Genomic DNA, 19,163 nt, shown 5'->3' on the forward strand with positions numbered 1-19,163 from the left:
AAGGGAAGGAATGCAGGAGGCCGTAGGACTATTTTATTCCAGAGAACGGTCAGTCAGAGTATGCAATTAGAAAAGACTTCTGAATCCACCTTCTGGGAAGACGGGCAAGTAAGCGAGCTAAAGTAATTCTAGCTATCTGTCAGGAACAAGGCATGGATCAGTATATGCCCCAAAAGAAACTAATTTTCTCGCTATCCACCTTCGGGTTACTGGCCAGGATATGCTCCTAGCTGTCAGAGACTAACCCATTGTCCACACTAATGAGGACTCAAATTATTGAGTTTTATGCTCCAACACTGTCATTGAGTGACTAACCTGAATCTACCTTCTGGGAATTACCAGTTAGTGAGATCTAGTGAGCTCCACCTAGAAGCAAGAGATTATCCTGAATCCATGTCCAGGGAACACTGGCGTTACCCAGATACAATTCCCAGCAAAAGAGACGTATTTGCCCTCTTTCCACCTTTCAGAAAATATTAACCAGTTATCAGCTAGAAACCTCCACCTAGCTGTCAGAGTCTAACCTGAATCCACACTCAGGGAACATTGGCGAAAATCCAGCAAGGATACCCAACCGCCTATCTATAAGAGTCTTATCTGATCGACCTTCTGGAATACTGGCCAGCATAAGACTAACCTCCCTATCCACCCCGGAGAGCACATCCAACTAGAGATCCTCTGTGTTGGAGGATAATTGGCACTATGGAGTCGGTAGAGTTCTTAGAGTGCCATCTGTTATTGCTAGACTAGGGCTGTCTTAGGGCTATACTGCTCAAGTCTGGAGAATTACTTCAGAGAACCATCATATTGCTGAGAATGCTGGAATAGACTCTGTTGCCGCTGTTGCCACCACCTAACTTCCTACCAGAGCAACCTCTCAACCATCAAACTCTGCCACAGCTGACAAACCAGATCAATGTACCACCAGACTGAACGTCTACCACGCTACGCTCTCACTTGTAAACTTCCACTGATTATTTAGTACATCCACTATTTATTGCAACTAGACTAATACGCCCGCCACCTGCCGTAACACTTCGAGGCTCCCTAAACGCCATTCAACTCTACTGCCATCTCTCCGTACTGACACCACCACCACCACCATCATTACTTCTAATCACTCTTCCACTGTCTCCTCTGCTCATATTCCTCTAGGCTCTTTTGCAACAGATTCGCACCTAATCAAATCACCATAATCCACCACCAAATACCCTATCGTCTCTGGCCAGCCACCACCACCATGGAATCGTTGTTCGATATCCCCAGTCGTGCTGTAATGTCGCCATCCGCCAGCATAGAGTCGGGTCCCGATTGGTCCTCCAGATCCTCCACACCTATCCGCAAACATCGATTCGACGAAAGAAGCCAGACGCTCATCAGTCTGCAATTGAAGGCACATTCCGTGGAATACGAGGACATTATTTCCAATGTGACGTTGCCAGCGGCCACCACTGGCGATCTGGCCAGCGAGATCCTCAAATGGTCCGAAACATCCACCATAAATCGCATCATCAACTCGCTGGAGTTCACCAGCCTCCACGGACTCCCTGTCTACATGGAAACATCGTCGCTCTACCTCGCAGTTGGTACCTCTTCGGGACAGGTGGTAGGGTTCTCGTACGACCAAAAGATCCAGTTTGTACTCGAGGGCAACGATGTGTCTGTGAGCAGCATCAGTTTCACAGCCGACTCCACGTTTTTGGCTGCTGGCTCCGCCAACGGAGAAATCAGGTTGTGGGATCTTGGTTCCGTCATCTCTCCAACGGTGGCAGTTCCACCCTACTACACCATCGTCCCTATCACCCTACAGGAAAGATTCACCCAGAACGCACAGGGCCATCTTAGTGGATCCCCCATCACCAAGCTTACATTCATAGGAAACCTGACTTCCAAGATCGTTTCTGTGGATATTTCGGGCTTGGTGTTCTACCATTCAGGAATCAAGAAATTGATGAAGAAGGTGATAATCACCAGAAAGTTGTTGGGCAAAAACGATGCCAACGTGGATGATCCCAAATTCATAGTGCACGGGTGTGAGATATTGCCAATTGGCTCCTCAAATCAGATCACCGACGACTTGGGAGTCTTAGCTATAACTACAGAAAACCTCTTGTTGATCGTCTCCCTTTTGTCCTTGAACAACTCCAAAAATATCAACTTGATTACCCACTTCAAATTGGGCAAGTCCAAGCATGTAACCGACCTGGACAACCCGTTGATCAATTTGAACTGGTACCCCTGTATGGCTAAAAGTGGGGGAGGTGTGGAAAATGCCAAGCTAGCATATTCCTGGAACAATCTCTTGACTGTTGTGGAACTAAAAAATGATATGTTGCCATCAAACTTGACAGCAATTATAGACGATCTCAAAGATAAAGATAAGGGAATTCCTAAAATTCCAATAGAAACCACTTGCCGATGGGTTACATCTAGCAAAAAAGAAAAAATAGTCATGACGAAATGGATAACATCAACTCTCATTTTTGTGTTCATCAAAAAGGACGAAGATTCAACGATAAAGTTGAAAGTTCTCTACTATTCAAAAGAAAAGTCTGGAACTCGAAGTCTAATAATTATTCCTATCGAAAATTCGCTTCAATTGAATCCTGCGTTTATCACACACAAAACAACAACTAGCTTGAGGTCATACGACAATTCCATTAAATGTATAAAGCAGAGGTTAGTAGTGATGTTAGGTGAAACCCCCAGTCAGATTTATATTGGAAAGCTATTAAATTGGGCGGATATCTTGGTTGGATTTCTTTCTCAAGGAGATTACTCAAAAGCATTGTTGACTGTTCATGAGTTTTATGATTCAAAGAGCGTGGGTAGACTAGTTTTAATTGGATTGCCAGAAGATCCGCAGGTTAGATCAAAACTTGTAACACCTTATCTATTCCAAATTATGAATGAGTCTGTTATTCCAATTTTCACCAAAGAAAATACACCTAGTTCCTACCTTAAATTATATTTGCATTTAATTTCCTTATTGTTCCAAAAGAAAAGTCAAGAGGATATCCTTGGAAATATTCTCAATGAGATTTTCGAGAATTATTCAGATCAGTCCGAATTCTTTTCAATCATTGAACCCTACATTTTAACAAACCAGATCTCAACCTTATCTCCAACTATCTTAAACCATTTGGTTAAGCATTATATCGAGATCGATAAAGGGCTCCTATTGACTGAAATACTATGCATTTTGGATACCAGAATGTTGAATATTGATATGACAATCGGACTTTGTACCAAGTACAATCTTCGTGAATGTTCTATTTACATCTGGAACTATATTTTACACGATTATCAAACTCCATTGGTTGAATTCATAAAAGATTTTCAAGAACCGGCTTTCTTGAACCAAGAGAATGAATACTTAAAGGCCTATTCATACATGTCCTTGATTTTAACAGGGAGACAATATCCTATAGATAGATTCATCGCTGGAGAGGATGAATCAAATGCAAAGAATGGTATATGTCAAATATTATTTAACACCTCATACGTGAATTGGCCAAAGGGAAGTGCTTCATTACTTGAGGTAGGCAATGATCTGACTATATTTCCTTATTTGTATTTATTCCTAAAGACAGACTCTTTTGAGATGTTATCAACCCTAAACGAATTTTTCGAGGATCCTAGTCTTAATGAAGGTATAGATATATTTGGGAGTGGTAGACTCATTACCAGGCAGTACATCATTGAAGCATTACTAGACATATACGATGTTGATGAATTCACAACGTTAGATCATTGTCAATTATCGATTTTTATTGGGAGAAATTACTCAAAATACTCACAATTTATTCGTCTTTCAGAATCAGTGCTCAATCAGGTGGTCAATTCATTGTGCGATAATTCTACCGAAACAAACAAGATTGACTGTGAACTTGCATTACAGAGTTTGCTTCCATATTATGAACCATATAATGATGAGTTTTTGTTGGAAAAACTCCGCTTTGCTCAATACTATAATGTATTGATCGATATATATAGTTCACAAGGTAAATTTGGACAGGTTTTGGAAGTATGGTTGAAAAAAAGTGATGAGGATAGTATTGATTCTTTGGCAAACATTTTGGAAAAATCCTTTCAAATGACTAAGAACCCTCTGGATAGATTGACCTTGGTAAAGGTCATTAAAAAGAATTATGAACAATTGGCTAGATATGGCTTGGAGAATTTGATTAATTTAATGAATCAATACAATCCAAAATTGAATCTTGAGGTGTTACACTTCACGGATAAGCAGCTAGCCTTAAAATATTTGAGGTACTTTTTTCAAAAGCTGGAGGCCCAAGAAATCAAGAGAGAAGTGATAGCAAATTATATCAGTCTATTAAGTGAATTTGAAGCGGACAAAGTATTTGACGAGGTCGAAAAATGGTTAAGCCGAAACGATATCGGTGAGATTGAAGCGGAAATTGTGCCTATTCTCCAGAAACATGAACAAATTGAATCTTTGGCGCTAATAAAAATTGCGAGAGAGCAATATGAGCAAGGTCTTAGATTAATTCTTGATTTCATGATTGTAAATGTGGCAAAGCTCGATGACGATAAAAAATTGATTCAAAAGTATGACAAGTTATTGAAAAGGGCAATGATCATTTGCGAAGATCCAGGAACATTTCAGGATTATGACAAGGAGCTCAATTTAAATGAGAAATTGTGGCTAGATATTATCAGCAGCTTGATATCAATGGCGAGCGCTAGTACAGGGGGAATACACCAATTCTTGAATCAATGTATTCATACTTGTTTCAGAACTATTAGTGATACCAAGCTTAAACCAGGAGATAAACACGAGGACTCATTTCTTCGTATTTTCCATCGTATTCTAAACCTAGAGGAAGAATCAGGAGAGAACTCGGAAGCCACCACCATAGCAACTTTGGCAAATATTCGGGATATACTTCAGGAGGTGTTTGTGTCGTACTCGTATGAAGGAGAAATGTTAGATATTTCTCTTCGAATGCTCAACAAGGACATTTCAAAGAGCATGAGTATTATTCAGGCAGAACACGTCAAAGGTTGGGTCCCTGCCAAAGATTGTTCCGCTTGTGGCAAGCCGTTGTGGGGGCCACTTATATCCGCGGTCCATCACGAAGCCTGGCTGCGTCGTCAAGAGCACGAACTCCACTTAGCAGGCTCAACTCGAGCTAGACCCATGCCCGAGATGGAAGGAAAAATTGTATTGTTCAGGTGTGGCCATGGCTATCATTGGGAATGCATGGGCTGGAAGGATATGGAATGTGTAATCTGCTCTGGCGTACACTGATAATGGAATATACTGTTTCGGGGTCTAGCAGCCTAAACTGATATATGGGAAACTTACTAACTATTCTTTGATTTTATTTGTAACCCAGGGAAGTTGTGTGGAAACTTTGGGCACTGGGATACTATTAAATGACAATTAAATCACAGATATCCACCGCTGGGCGGGAAGTGCTTGGAAGGTAATCCCAATACAAACCAAGGGCCGGAGGATATTAGCAATAGGTCACCGACTGACAAGGCATATGAGGTCGTTTATTTGAACTTTAGATATAAAAAATATTCGATAAATGTGCCAGAACTATTTCATTGGGAGGCACACGGCTAAAATGAAATCAGCAATTAAACTATATAAACATCTTTAGTAAACAGAAGCTTTTACAAATTACTGGTGAGAAGGGTGATAGTGCATACTTTCTAAGTCTATTTATTCTCGACTCATTGGATTTTAATTCCCATTACATGCCTCCGTAGCTTTCCTTGGAGTGTAAGATTTGATCAGTAATATACATTCTCCGAAAATCAATAATGATTACCATATCGGATCTATCTGCACGGATATCTTAGTAACCATGAAATGATTGTTTTGCTGGTCATATCCTAGTTCTGACCAGGATGATCATGAAAATACTCAACCCTCTTTGTCAATCTAAAAATTGATAAGGAACTGATAACGTACAATAATAAGAATGGATAGCCTAGCAAAATGAGCACCTCTCTCAGAAATATCTGAGAATATAGGTGATAAAAACTAAAGTATCAAATGGCCAAAAGACCTCTAGTTAGACACCAGGGCTTGATCTTTTCGGATTCAACATTATTCATTCATTTAGCGACAATAATGCATTGGCCCTATTGAAGCCCTAATACGATCTACATGACCAGAGTAATCCATACCCCTGAACATCTCACACGAATTGGCATATTAATCCAACTAGCAAGCGTTGATCGAACAAATCCTTGAGCTTCCCAAAATTGGCTGTGGGTGTGTTCCGCTATCTATCTGCTCATGATTTGCTGCATATACAAGATATTTCTACTCGGTGACTGCTTTAGGTAGAATGGTGAAAACGAAGAAAGTTACAGGTAACTCATTTCTTCGAATCGAGCCTCAAATATTGAATTTTTAGTGATTTATTAAAAGTTGTTTCTAATACTGCTCTCACCTTTCTGGTGTTTACGGTGCACTACGCCATCTAGCAGTAGATTAGATGCCCATTGAAAAATGTCCTATAAATAAATTCTACCAGATGCTGTTTCTGAAGTAACGGCTGCTTGCATTTTGACACCATGCGAGAAATAAATATACTAAAATAACAACCTGCTGCTGGCACTTTCGCAGCCACGACACGCGACACTCTGCCGACACAGCAACACTGACACCTGCCAGGCCACTCCTGGCTGCACCCTAGCACCTCCTCACAGCCCCGGTGGATGTTCTGGAATGGCAGGGTGCAACCCGCAATTCCACCGCAACCTGCAATGGGCATCGCTGCTCGCCTACAGGTTACCCCTGACCAGGCTTTAAGGGCCACAACCAGAGCTCAGTAGCACCTACAACTTCCAGAGCAAGCCCTTCTTCCATGTCTGCGCTCGGCCCTCCAGTCCAGTTGCCCGATCCGCCTCCATTTGTTCCCCCACTCCCTCCAATCCGCCCTCCCTTCAGCCCCCACTCCCCAACCTGCCATCCCCCCTTGCTCGCCCTTGCCGAATCGGGAAGTTACGTAAACAGCCTATAAATAAATTTACTGCCCATTTTACCACAAACGACGTTTCATATTTATACCCTTTCCTCGTCTACTCCAGGCATCCTCTCGCTGCTCCGTCACTACCAGTCCCGTCACCTCTGCCACCGTGCCACCGATCACGTGACCCGCTCCTGGCGTTTTCTTTTTACCCAGATCCCGATCTAAAACACACCACCATCACTTAGCCGCCACCCCCATGGAAGACGATTTGTTTGATGTCGACCACGCTGCTGGCACTGCCAACGGAGCCAGCGGCTCCACTCCCGCTAACGGCTCCAGCGGCTCCGCCAACGGCTCCAGCGGCTCCACCCTGCGCTCCCAGTCTAGAACTCCTGCTGACCACTCCCGTCGCTACTCGCTGATGGCTCAGATGGGCCAGATGCCTCCCAGCCTGTCGCTCCCCCACTCGTTGAGCCACTCACGGGCCCAGTCCATCAACTTGGCCTCCCGCAACCACTCCCGTCAGCTGTCCCAGCAGTTCCTTCCAGGCATGATGCCCCCTCCGTTCGACGAGTCGATGTACCCCCTCCAGACCAACCCCTTCTACAACACTGCCTACATGCCACACCAGCTGCCTCCCGCTTCCCAGCAGTACCTCCCCAACTTCCAGACGCCTCCACACCAGCCGTACTACCCCCAGATGTTTGCTGGACAGCCCCACTCGTCCTCGGGATACAGCACCATCGTGGACGACGACGCAGACGTATTCTACGACAAGTTGCCCCGCAACCAGTCGCTCACCAGCGTCAACTCGCCCATGAGGTCCAAAACCGTTGCATTCAGAGAGGCTGAGCCTGAGTACCCTCCCAGCGCCTACAGCCCCCGTAAGGCGCTCATGGACGACGCCAACCAGTACGAGTTGGAGCGCATCGAGAGCATGGACATCAACAACCCCACGTCGTCGCGTGGCGTTGCCAGCGGAGTCAACCGCAACTCGTATGCCATGCGTCCATACTCCACCATGATCAAGTTCTCGGGTGACGACTACATGATTAACGAGTTGGAGGACGCTGAGGAGGGCGACGACTTCGACCCCTTCGATGACGACGAGTCGTTGTTCTCTGAAACCGGTGAGGACTTGCTCAAGCGAGGCAACACGGTGAGGAGAGGCAACACCATCACCAGAAAACCCCAGAAAACCGAATTAGGCGCAGACTCCGTAATCGAAATGGAGGAAGAAGACTTCAAGCCTCGGTTAAACTACACCAAAACCATCAAAAAGGCCAAGTTAGTCAACGGTAACTACGTGATCGATTGTCCTGTCCCACGCTCGTTGCTTGAAACCTACGGCAGAAAAATCACCGACGGTGGCAGAGAAATGTCCTTCATGAGATACACAGCCGCCACCTGTGGTCCTTCCAACTTCCAAAAATTCAACTACAACGTAAGACAGGCGTTGTACACACCTCCCAGACAAACCGAGATTTTGGTGTGTGTTACCATGTATAACGAAGACGAGATCTTGTTGGCCAAGACCTTGAAGGGTATCTTCGAAAATATTAAGAACTTGACCAAAAGATCCGACCCGGCCTGGGGTGAAGATTCTTGGAAGAAGATTGTTGTTTTGATCGTCAATGACGGTAGAGTTGCATTGAACAAGAGATCTAAGACCTTGTTGACCGCCATGGGTGTATTCCAAGATGGTTACGCCAAATCCAAGATTAATGATTCATCAGTCAAGTCGCATATTTACGAGTACACATCCACGGTTGGTATCGACGTGGTCAGTGACAAGGTCCATTTATGTCCAAACTCCTCTCCCGTGCAAATGATCTTCTGTTTGAAGGAAAAAAACTCGAGAAAGATTAACTCCCACAGATGGGCTTTCCAAGCATTCTGCCCCATTCTTAACCCCAAGGTTGTCATGTTGTTGGATTGTGGTACCATGCCTTCAAAGGACGCATTTTACTATTTATGGAGATCATTCCGTGACCCCAAGGTTGCCGGTGCATGTGGTGAAATGAGAGCCTCCTTGGGCCAAGGTAAAAGATTATTGGCCAACCCATTGGTTGCTGCTCAAAACTTCGAGTATAAAATTTCGAACATTTTGGATAAGCCTATGGAGTCAGTTTTTGGGTTCATTACTGTGTTACCCGGTGCTTTCTCGGCTTACAGATATGAAGCATTGTTAAACGTTGATGGTGAAGGGCCTTTGGAAAAGTACTTCAAGGGTGAATATCTTCATCAAGGCTCACAAATCGACTCCAATGACGCTGAAGAAGATGACGAAAAATACATCAAGGAAAGAAACTATCAAGAAGCAGGTATCTTCACGTCTAATATGTACTTGGCCGAAGATAGAATTTTGTGTTTCGAGCTTGTGGCCAAAAAGAACCATAACTACGTTTTGAGATACGTGAATGAAGCCAAGGCGGAGACCGATGTTCCCGAAAAACTTGATGAGTTTGTTTTACAAAGAAGAAGATGGTTGAACGGTTCTATGTTCGCTGCCGCTTATGCCGTGTTCCACTGGACCAACATTTGGAAATCCAATCACTCGTTAGCCAGAAAGTTGTGGTTACAGGTGGAATTCTACTATCAGTTGGTTACAATCTTGGTTTCTTGGTTCTCGTTGGCTTCTTTCTTCTTGGTGTTTAGAATTTTGACCGCCAACTTGGGTGCCGAAGATATGAATTTCGAGACCGGAAAGTACTTGGCCATCGTCTTTCTATGGTTCTACGTGGGATGTGTGGTTTCCACATTCGTTTTGGCATTTGGTAATACTCCAAGAGGTACCAAGAAGTTTTATATGGCGATCGCAGTGATCTTCTCGGTATTGATGGTGTATATGATGTTTGCGGCCATTTACTTGGCTATTCATACAGTCAACTTGGTTGTCAAGAATCATAAGGATGATTTCAATGTGACAATGGTTTTCACCAACGGTAAGTTCAGAGATTTGGTGGTTTCGATGGTTTCCACCTATTTGTTGTACTTCGTGGGTGCATTCTTGTACGGAGAACCGCTGTTTATGTTCACATCTTTTGTTCAGTATGTGGCATTATCACCCAGTTACGTGAACATCTTGAACATTTATTCGTTCTGTAACATTCATGATGTTTCTTGGGGTACCAAGGGTGCAGTGGAAGCCAAGGACTTGGGTTCCGCCAAGTCCACTGGTGCCAACAAGGACGAGTTGGTGATGATTGCCCCAGGTTTGGCAGAGGAGTTGAACGACTCGTACTTGAACACCTTGGAAGAGTTGCGGACAGTTGAGCCTCCAGTCATCGAGGCCAATCTCAGAAAGCAAAAGGACGATGCCTACTATGCATTTGTCAGAACCATCACCGTGTTGGTGTGGATGTTGACCAACGCCATTTTGCTTGTCATTGTGTTGGAGGCCGGAGGTCTCGATACCTTGACCAAAAAGCCCAGTGTCAACCCGGACGGTTCCATCCGTGCCAACTCTGAAGTGTTCTTGACAATTATTTTATGGATTGTCGCCGGTTTGGCGTTGTTCAGATTCCTTGGATGTGTGTTGTTCTTGATCTTCAAGGCATTCAGACCCATCAAATGGAGGTTCTTGGCCAGAAAGGAAAGTAAGGCTGCCAATAGTGGTTAAAATAATGCACATGTTAGCAATGCTAACTCTTTGAATTACGTAGAGGGTAACTGTTCATGTTGCTGGTATTGTAGAGAAACTGTATTTGTATTGCTAACAACACTATGCTGTACCCATTTTCCTGATAGAATGGGCACTCATTAATGCATACCAGAGTACTTTGACATAGTCAGAATGTTCATACTCCTGATTGGAAATTACAGCGAACAGGAAAGTCGTGGTATTTCCTTCTATAGCACTACTGCTTTCAGACTGGAAAGTCTTATTATTTCCTTATTAAACTCTACATTTAACCAGAAACAATAAACCCATTTCTCAAGTACGCATGCTAGATGAACAAGCAGATTACTCTTGTTGCCCCAAATTTAAGCAATTCCGCTAGCTAAACTGGGGCCTTCTACAATTGCCTATCGTAGGTAAATCACAAGCATGAACCATCATTCAATACTTGGCAGACACCTGCAATAGTGATACCAGAGTAGAAGGAATAATAATGGAATTTCGTTTTGTATGCATCGTTTTCTGCTCGACTAAATGGGGTAGTTTTGAATATATCCCAATTGAAGACTGTAGATGGCTACTTAACATGGCTATATGTTATCCGTGCCCCCGGCCATTACATGGCTCATATCGACACTAATGAGATCCCTCTTAAGTTACTTTCAGAGTTCGTCTTTCGAATTTTACTGCTTTGGGTATTATGCCCGAGAAACGAAAGCTATTTTCTGGCGGACAAACGTAGCGTTGTGTTTATGCCTATTCCAGCATCTGATCGTGCTTGGGTTGGGCACCAACAAGATGAGAGAGGCCAATAAAGGAAGGAATAACACTGCTGGCCAAGGCATGAATTGCAATTTCCGGGTAGCCAGTCCCCAATTGGAGTGAATGACGGATTGTATTTCCAATCCTTGGTGGGCCGGTGTATCCGGGTTTCGGAACGGCCACCGTTATAACCCCCGAAAATTAACCACGTCTATAGGCAGAACAGAGCTTCTGTTTACATTGGAAACGATCAAAAGAAAACAATAAATATTGGAAAAACCGATTGTCTCCAGTTAAGCCTTGTCGTGGTGGCTGCGAAACTACTAGATCCTGATCTGGACAAAGGGCTGAAGACCCGGGAATTCTGGACGGTGATAATAACATAACATTGGCCAAGGTTTCCACGATGCTGTGCTGTGGCAATTCTTGATATACCCGTTGTCACACTTCGGCTACATCGGAAATGCTACTAGAGAGTGCGAGAAGAAAATGTTCCGCCACTACTGACAAGCAGAACATTTGTAGAATTTTGGCATATAATGCTGGAAATAATAGAAAATCACACCCAACTTGTAATTGACAAGAGAATAATTTTTGTAGCAATTAGACACATGCCAGGAAATACGAAAGCGTCTGCTTGAGCCATGTCAAACTTAAACCTTAACTCACAACAGGACCTGGCCAGGCCACCAGCAACTGAGAAGGATCGAGTCGGGCTCAGCTGGCCAGCCTGACGCTTGCACCATACTGCAATCACCTACACCTTGTCAGACGAACCCCCCCTGCTTTTCATCTACAGAGACTAATTGGTGGTAGCCAGCAGCATCCTAAAAAGACTGCAGCATCTCGTATACAGCAACTGTCTGCAGTACCTACATGCCGCTTAGGCCAGTGAAGCGTGGGACCTGGCTAGCGCCAGGAACGCCGTGTTTACGTAAAAAAGCTCCCTGGGTAGGCCTCCACCCTGCCCACGAAGCACAGGGGCCCTCTCTGGCCCAACAATCGGCTGACGGGGTCTGGTGCCCTTGGTTGCGAGTGCCCGCCATGTAGTGTCTGGCGTCATAATGCTCGCGCTGCAGCCTCTAAACAACTCTAATAAGGTTTCGATTTCAGGAAGTGTAATGGACGATTGAAAATTTTGCGTTGACTCACCAATTAGGACGAAAATTAAATAAATTAGATAGGTGGTCAAAGATTAGATAAAAGGGCTACGATAAGCACCAGCTTGCATGGCGCATCTCTGTGGGCTGGCCTGGATCTGGCACGGACCATGGTTAGTCACCTACTGTGTAGTTCACCATCTGGACCAGTGGTGGGCTCGTGTGAGCCAGAGGTTCTAGCCACACGTGGCGTCGGCCCTCTGCTCGGTAAGACCTTGTACCTTACCATGTAAAGTTTGCCGACCCACTGTGGTTATGAGTGCTCGGAGGAGACGCCCAAATGGGCTCGCTCGGCAATGACATCCCTCCACTGACATTCAGACAAAAAATAGCAAATTGCGAACCCTCGTCCAGGCTCCCGGGCCAGTCGCTGCATCCACGGCGGAATTAACGGCCCTGGTGTCGTGTGCTCCGTGGGTGTTGAGGCAACCCCACCATTGAAGTTGGCCCTGTCCAGCCACTGACGTCCTGAAAAATTTTCTGACACCCTCATTGGTGCGCCATCACTGGCACGACGTAATCGTGCTGGTGCAGCCGCCATGTGGAGCAGTGTGGAGAGAAGATTTCTAGGCGGGCCTGCCCGTGGGCCGATACGAGGGGCAATACAGAGGCAATAATCTCACTACAGTGTAGGAATGGTGCCTGTAGAAATAATTTCAGACCAGAAAAATGTCACCACAGTAAAAATTCAGCGTAGATATGGCTAATACAAGATGACCCTCCAAATTCGCTTTCAATAACACACTAGACTATAGCGAAGCCGTAGCATGGATCATCTATTGAATCCCACCAATTGGGTAACACCGAGCCTCCACCGAGCCTCCACCGAGCCTCCACCGAAAACCGTTGGCACGGTGATGGCCCTGGCTGGCCCTGGCCTGGTTTGTTCCCTCCGTGCAAACCCGTGGAGTGGCCCGGGTGAGCGATTTTTCTCATTGGTAAATCACCGTTGGACACCGGAATGAACGGCGGGAACATTTCACTCAGACACAGGAATGGACCCATTACAGGGCCGGAGTGGGGCAGTCTTCAGCACCGCGGGCCAAGAGGTGTAGCCGCCAGCGCCAGGCCACCAGCGAGAACATCCATACTTCACGGGTGCCCCTCGGGGTGGTGCTGGCAGAGAAGTGAATAGCGAGCCCATTCTGAGTCTGTTCTGACACACTGTATGAGCCCAGCTAGGCCGCACTCAACATGCAAACCCGGCTGGCAGACACTGGAGATGCTAGTACCAGCAATAGTGCAGGTTACGCTATCTATTACATGGACCAGACGGGAACCACAACTCCGAGCGCCCTGAAAGACAAAAGTGCCCACGGCCAGTGCAGTGCAATTGGCAAGCTGGAAGATTCGGGCCGTGGGGCTCACGGGCTCGGTGGTAGAGTCAACTGGCAGGCCTGGCAGGCTCCGAGTGGGCCGGCGTGGCCAGGGAGACCTCGGAGACGGTTTTGTCGGTGGTAGCAACTTAATTGCTAACCTGTACTGGCTCCTGTGCGTCTCCACAGTGCGGTCAAGAGAGGTGTGACAGACCGTCGTAGGACGGTATGGGCGGAAGAGAGGGGGAGGTAAGAGAGGTGAGGCCGGGAGAGGAGATAGTGGAGGGTGGTATACGCTTAGAGTAGGTATACCCAGACACCAGTGTAGCAGAACAAGGAAAGAAGAGTTTGTAGGAAAGTCCACCGTCAAAGTCCACGGGTAGAAAGTAGTATGACAGAAAGTCAGTGTCAGACTGGCATAGCGGCAGCGATGAGCTCGGAATAGGCGGAAGGACCAGCCTACTCGGGGAAGGCCCCCCCGTTTGGGAACGGACCGATGCGTTTCTGGAAGGACCAATCCCGATAGTAAGGATGTTTATTGCCTAAGCGGGCGAAAGTGTGTCCGAAACCAGCGGTCACGTGACGACAAGTGTTTTTGTCTGCCGCCAGCGGAGAGGCGGGCTCGCAACCAGACGTCCCCCGAAAAAAGAAAACATCAACATTTATTAGCCGTTCTAAGAAAATTACCAAACAAACAGACAAAAATTCCAAAATCCCGCACGCCGTCATTGGCCAGCCCCCCGATAATGCCCCCATGCAGACACAAACCCAAAAGCATAACAAAAAAGCAATTCCCGTTTGTCGACAAACATCCGCACCCACGGCCTGCTAATCAGCCGTATTCAGCATTTCCTAAACGCCCACCCCCAGTCCCTCCTCCACCCTCCCACTATATATATTCTGGCTGCCCTCCCGCCCAATTCTTTTTCCCTTTTCTTTCTTCGTTTTTGGTTTGACTTCTATCCACAATGAGTGCTACTGAACCAACTAACGAAAAGGTTGACAAGGTTGTCTCCGACGACGAAGAGGAGGACATCGACCAATTGGTCCTCGACTTGCAATCCAACCAAAACGCTCTCGACTCCGACGAAGAGGAAGAAGATGACGGCGCTTCATTCAAGGCTGTGCCTGAAGAATTGTTGAAGACTGATCCTACCACCGGTTTGAGTGAAGACGAAGTCAACAAGAGAAGAAAGAAGTACGGTTTGAACCAGATGGCCGAAGAACAAGAAAACATGGTGTTGAAGTTCATCATGTTCTTTGTTGGTCCTATCCAGTTCGTCATGGAAGCCGCTGCCATCTTGGCCGCTGGTTTGGAAGATTGGGTTGATTTCGGTGTCATTTGTGCGCTTTTGTTGTTGAACGCCTTCGTTGGTTTCATCCAAGAATACCAAGCTGGTTCCATTGTCGAAGAGTTGAAGAAGACTCTTGCTAACACTGCCCTTGTTGTCAGAAACGGTCAATTGATCGAAATCCCTGCCAACGAGTTGGTTCCTGGTGACATTTTGCAATTGGAAGACGGTACCGTCATCCCTACCGATGGTAGAATCGTTTCTGAAGACTGCTTGTTGCAAGTCGATCAATCCGCCATCACTGGTGAATCCTTGGCTGTCGACAAGAGACACGGTGACGCCACCTACTCCTCTTCCACCGTCAAGACCGGTGAAGCTTTCATGGTTGTTACTGCTACTGGTGACTCTACCTTCGTCGGTAGAGCCGCTGCCTTGGTCAACAAGGCCTCTGCTGGTTCTGGTCACTTCACTGAAGTCTTGAACGGTATTGGTACTACTTTGTTGGTTTTCGTCATCATCACCTTGTTGGTTGTCTGGGTCGCCTGTTTCTACAGATCGGTCAGAATCGTTGCTATTTTGAGACACACCTTGGCCATCACCATCATTGGTGTCCCAGTTGGTTTGCCAGCTGTCGTGACCACCACCATGGCCGTCGGTGCTGCTTACTTGGCTAAGAAGCAAGCTATTGTCCAAAAGTTGTCTGCTATCGAATCCCTTGCTGGTGTCGAAATCTTGTGTTCCGACAAGACCGGTACTTTGACCAAGAACAAGTTGTCCTTGCACGAGCCATACACCGTTGAAGGTGTCGAGGCTGACGACTTGATGTTGACTGCTTGTTTGGCTGCTTCCAGAAAGAAGAAGGGTTTGGATGCTATTGACAAGGCTTTCTTGAAGTCTTTGATCTCCTACCCAAGAGCCAAGGCTGCTTTGACCAAGTACAAGGTAATTGAATTCCAACCATTCGACCCTGTTTCCAAGAAGGTCACTGCTATTGTTGAATCCCCAGAAGGTGAAAGAATTGTCTGTATTAAAGGTGCTCCATTATTCGTCTTGAAGACTGTTGAGGACGACCACCCTATCCCTGAAGACATCCACGAAAACTACCAAAACACTGTCGCTGAATTCGCCAACAGAGGTTTCAGATCTCTTGGTGTTGCCAGAAAGAGAGGTGAAGGCCACTGGGAAATCTTGGGTATTATGCCATGTATGGACCCTCCAAGAGATGACACTGCTGCCACTGTTAACGAAGCTAGAAGATTAGGTTTGAGAGTCAAGATGTTGACCGGTGATGCCGTCGGTATTGCTAAGGAAACCTGTCGTCAATTGGGTTTGGGTACTAACATTTACGATGCTGAAAAGTTGGGTTTGTCCGGCGGTGGTGACATGGCTGGTTCTGAAATTGCTGACTTCGTTGAAAACGCTGATGGTTTCGCTGATGTTTTCCCTCAACACAAGTACAACGCTGTTGAAATCTTGCAATCCAGAGGTTACTTGGTTGCAATGACTGGTGACGGTGTTAACGATGCTCCATCTTTGAAGAAGGCCGATACCGGTATTGCCGTCGAAGGTGCCACCGATGCTGCCCGTTCTGCTGCCGATATTGTTTTCCTTGCCCCAGGTTTGTCTGCTATCATTGATGCCTTGAAGACTTCCAGACAAATTTTCCACAGAATGTACTCTTACGTTGTCTACCGTATTGCTCTTTCCCTTCACTTGGAACTTTTCTTGGGTTTGTGGATTGCTATCTTGAACAGATCTTTGGACATTGACTTGGTTGTTTTCATTGCCATTTTCGCTGATGTTGCTACCTTGGCTATTGCTTACGACAACGCCCCATACGACCCTAAGCCAGTTAAGTGGAACACTCCAAGATTGTGGGGTATGTCCATCATCTTGGGTATCATTTTGGCTGTCGGTACCTGGATCACCTTGACCACTATGTTCATGAGAAAGGGTGGTATCGTCCAAAACTTCGGTTCCATTGACGGTATCTTGTTCTTGCAAATCTCCTTGACTGAAAACTGGTTGATTTTCGTCACCAGAGCCCAAGGTCCATTCTGGAGCTCCATCCCATCCTGGCAATTAGCTGGTGCCGTCTTCATTGTCGACATCATCGCCACCTGTTTCACCTTGTTCGGCTGGTTCTCCCAAAACTGGACCGACATTGTTACTGTTGTCAGAACCTGGGTCTTCTCTTTCGGTGTCTTCTGTGTCATGGGTGGTGCTTACTACTTGATGGCCAACTCCGAAGGTTTCGACAACTTGTGTAACGGTAAGTCCAGAAAGCCACAACACGACTCCAGATCATTGGAAGATTTCCTTGTCTCCATGCAAAGAGTTTCCACCCAACACGAAAAGTCCACCTAAATTAATTAATGATTAATTGATGGCATCGTGTTCTATGGTGCGTGCTCCTATGATTTAATGAATCATTAACAGCAGCCCATTTAATATTTTAATTGTGGTGTTTGCGTTGATTTTTTTATTCCAGTGGTGTTGTTTTCCCCAGACTTCATCACGAAAAGGCTGGCAATCGGATGCACGTGGTAGAAATGGTTGTGTGATTCAGGATGTTACGATTCCCCCATCTTTTGCTGGATCAGCTCGACTATTATTCATGTCTCCATTGTGTGGTTGACTTTGATTCCCCTAAATTTTTATTTTCTCCCGTCATTTTTTTTTAGTGCTTCGTATTATAGTAATAATAGATAATAATATAACTTCTTGTAGATAACGATAGAATCGAAGTTGTGGATAAAAGAGTCTTGTGGTTTAGACTAGGTAGTTGGGCTAGTCAGTCACGCATGACCCAATTGGCAGGACAATCGGGTAGATGGAGCTGGAATGATAACTGTAGTATACCGAAGAGTATTGAATTGATTATGATCAGCTTGTTTGAGTCTATAATCCACTATTCTTCTGGCTTTATTAGAAGCAGTTATAATCGTCTAGACTACATCTTGACGAGTTGGATAATTTCGATACAAACTCACGAGGTTTTCCAGATCGTGAAGACGATCTTGTTGCTATAGTCTCGTACTACTCATTAATTTCAGCTATGGGTGAAATCTCCTTCAACGCCCCATAAGTTTGGAACACCCTTAAATTTCAACAGATCTACGGATAGGATGACCGACTCTGGAACCAAGAAATATACCAAATCAGCTAACACAGAAATTGTTCTGTGAAGCAAAATGGGTCTCCAAACCCGCCAGTGACTGCACGCTAAGTATTACCGTCTGAGTTGCAATGTGTGATAGATTGAACATCTAAATTAATTATTAGGGTTGTTTCAACTAAATTGATCTGCGACCAGGCCGAATTAGCAAGGCTTCTTAGTTTGATGTGCCACTGGGCTTGACAGCAACAAGGCATAGAATTCGATCACGAGTGACTAAGCGGTACCAGGCAGTATATTCCGAGAACTGATCAACTCAGTCTCAGAAGCCTGGTGGATTCGCAGGAACACCATCACCTGAGGGATGAGGATCAATGGCTACTGGTAATTTTAGTAAATTTGGGTTTCAGTGGTCCGAAATGGGACATCTGAAGAGATCAGCTTTTCGTTACAAATCGGGAAAGCATAAAAGGTCAGAGTAGACATGAGAATCACAGTATAATTAGGCACTAGTAGAGTAATAGAGTGGACCGAGCTAGGCTGGTGGGAAAAGTTAGACGGTGCGGAAGAACACTCTCAGTAGTGCGGAAGAACACTCTCAGTAGTGCGGGAGAACAGTCTCGCAGTCGCAGTAGTGGTACTACCGACGTGGTACTACCGACGTCTCGTGGGAGCCAGTAGAACAGTCTCGAAGTAACGGGCTAGTACGCTTAGATTCGAGTACTAACAGTAGCACCACAGCTAACACCTCCAACATATCGGCTGGTGCCTTCAGAACCTCTCCCAAACGCTCACGCTCTCTCTGTGGTCTCTCTCCCTGGCCTCTTTCTCTGTCTCGCTAACTCTCGCTAGCTTCCCGCGCCTTTCTCCCTACCGCGTCCACACCAACCAGTTCTAGCGACAAGTCCACCAACCAGTCCTTCAACAAGTC

General features: G+C 45.7%; 4 protein-coding genes across 4 annotated transcripts; 3 read left to right on the forward strand and 1 right to left on the reverse strand.

The window, feature by feature from the left end:
• Positions 1-1,240: 1,240 nt before the first annotated feature.
• VPS8 (CORVET complex membrane-binding subunit) lies at positions 1,241-5,278 on the forward strand (the record flags this gene model as incomplete). Its single annotated transcript, XM_020210692.1, has 2 exons — positions 1,241-2,550; positions 2,644-5,278. The coding sequence occupies 2 exons, from the start codon at positions 1,241-1,243 to the stop codon at positions 5,276-5,278; spliced, it is 3,945 nt and encodes a 1,314-aa protein (XP_020061887.1).
• A 2,705-nt stretch (positions 5,279-7,983) lies between these two features.
• Positions 7,984-10,584, forward strand: CHS8 (Chs8p; the record flags this gene model as incomplete). The annotated part of the gene is made up of 1 exon (XM_020210685.1): positions 7,984-10,584. The coding sequence occupies one exon, from the start codon at positions 7,984-7,986 to the stop codon at positions 10,582-10,584; it is 2,601 nt and encodes an 866-aa protein (XP_020061888.1).
• A 2,175-nt stretch (positions 10,585-12,759) lies between these two features.
• Positions 12,760-13,047, reverse strand: CANTADRAFT_92354 (uncharacterized protein; the record flags this gene model as incomplete). The annotated part of the gene is made up of 1 exon (XM_020211938.1): positions 12,760-13,047. One exon carries the CDS (start codon positions 13,045-13,047, stop codon positions 12,760-12,762), a length of 288 nt encoding a protein of 95 aa, XP_020061889.1.
• A 1,493-nt stretch (positions 13,048-14,540) lies between these two features.
• Positions 14,541-17,830, forward strand: PMA1 (H(+)-exporting P2-type ATPase). Its single transcript, XM_020208138.1, has one exon. The coding sequence runs from the start codon at positions 14,791-14,793 to the stop codon at positions 17,479-17,481; it is 2,691 nt and encodes an 896-aa protein (XP_020061890.1). The 5' UTR covers positions 14,541-14,790; the 3' UTR covers positions 17,482-17,830.
• The last annotated feature ends 1,333 nt before the right edge of the window (positions 17,831-19,163 follow it).

This window comes from Suhomyces tanzawaensis (assembly GCF_001661415.1).
Source record: "Suhomyces tanzawaensis NRRL Y-17324 unplaced genomic scaffold CANTAscaffold_9, whole genome shotgun sequence".
In the NCBI taxonomy this organism is placed as follows: domain Eukaryota; kingdom Fungi; phylum Ascomycota; class Pichiomycetes; order Serinales; family Debaryomycetaceae; genus Suhomyces; species Suhomyces tanzawaensis.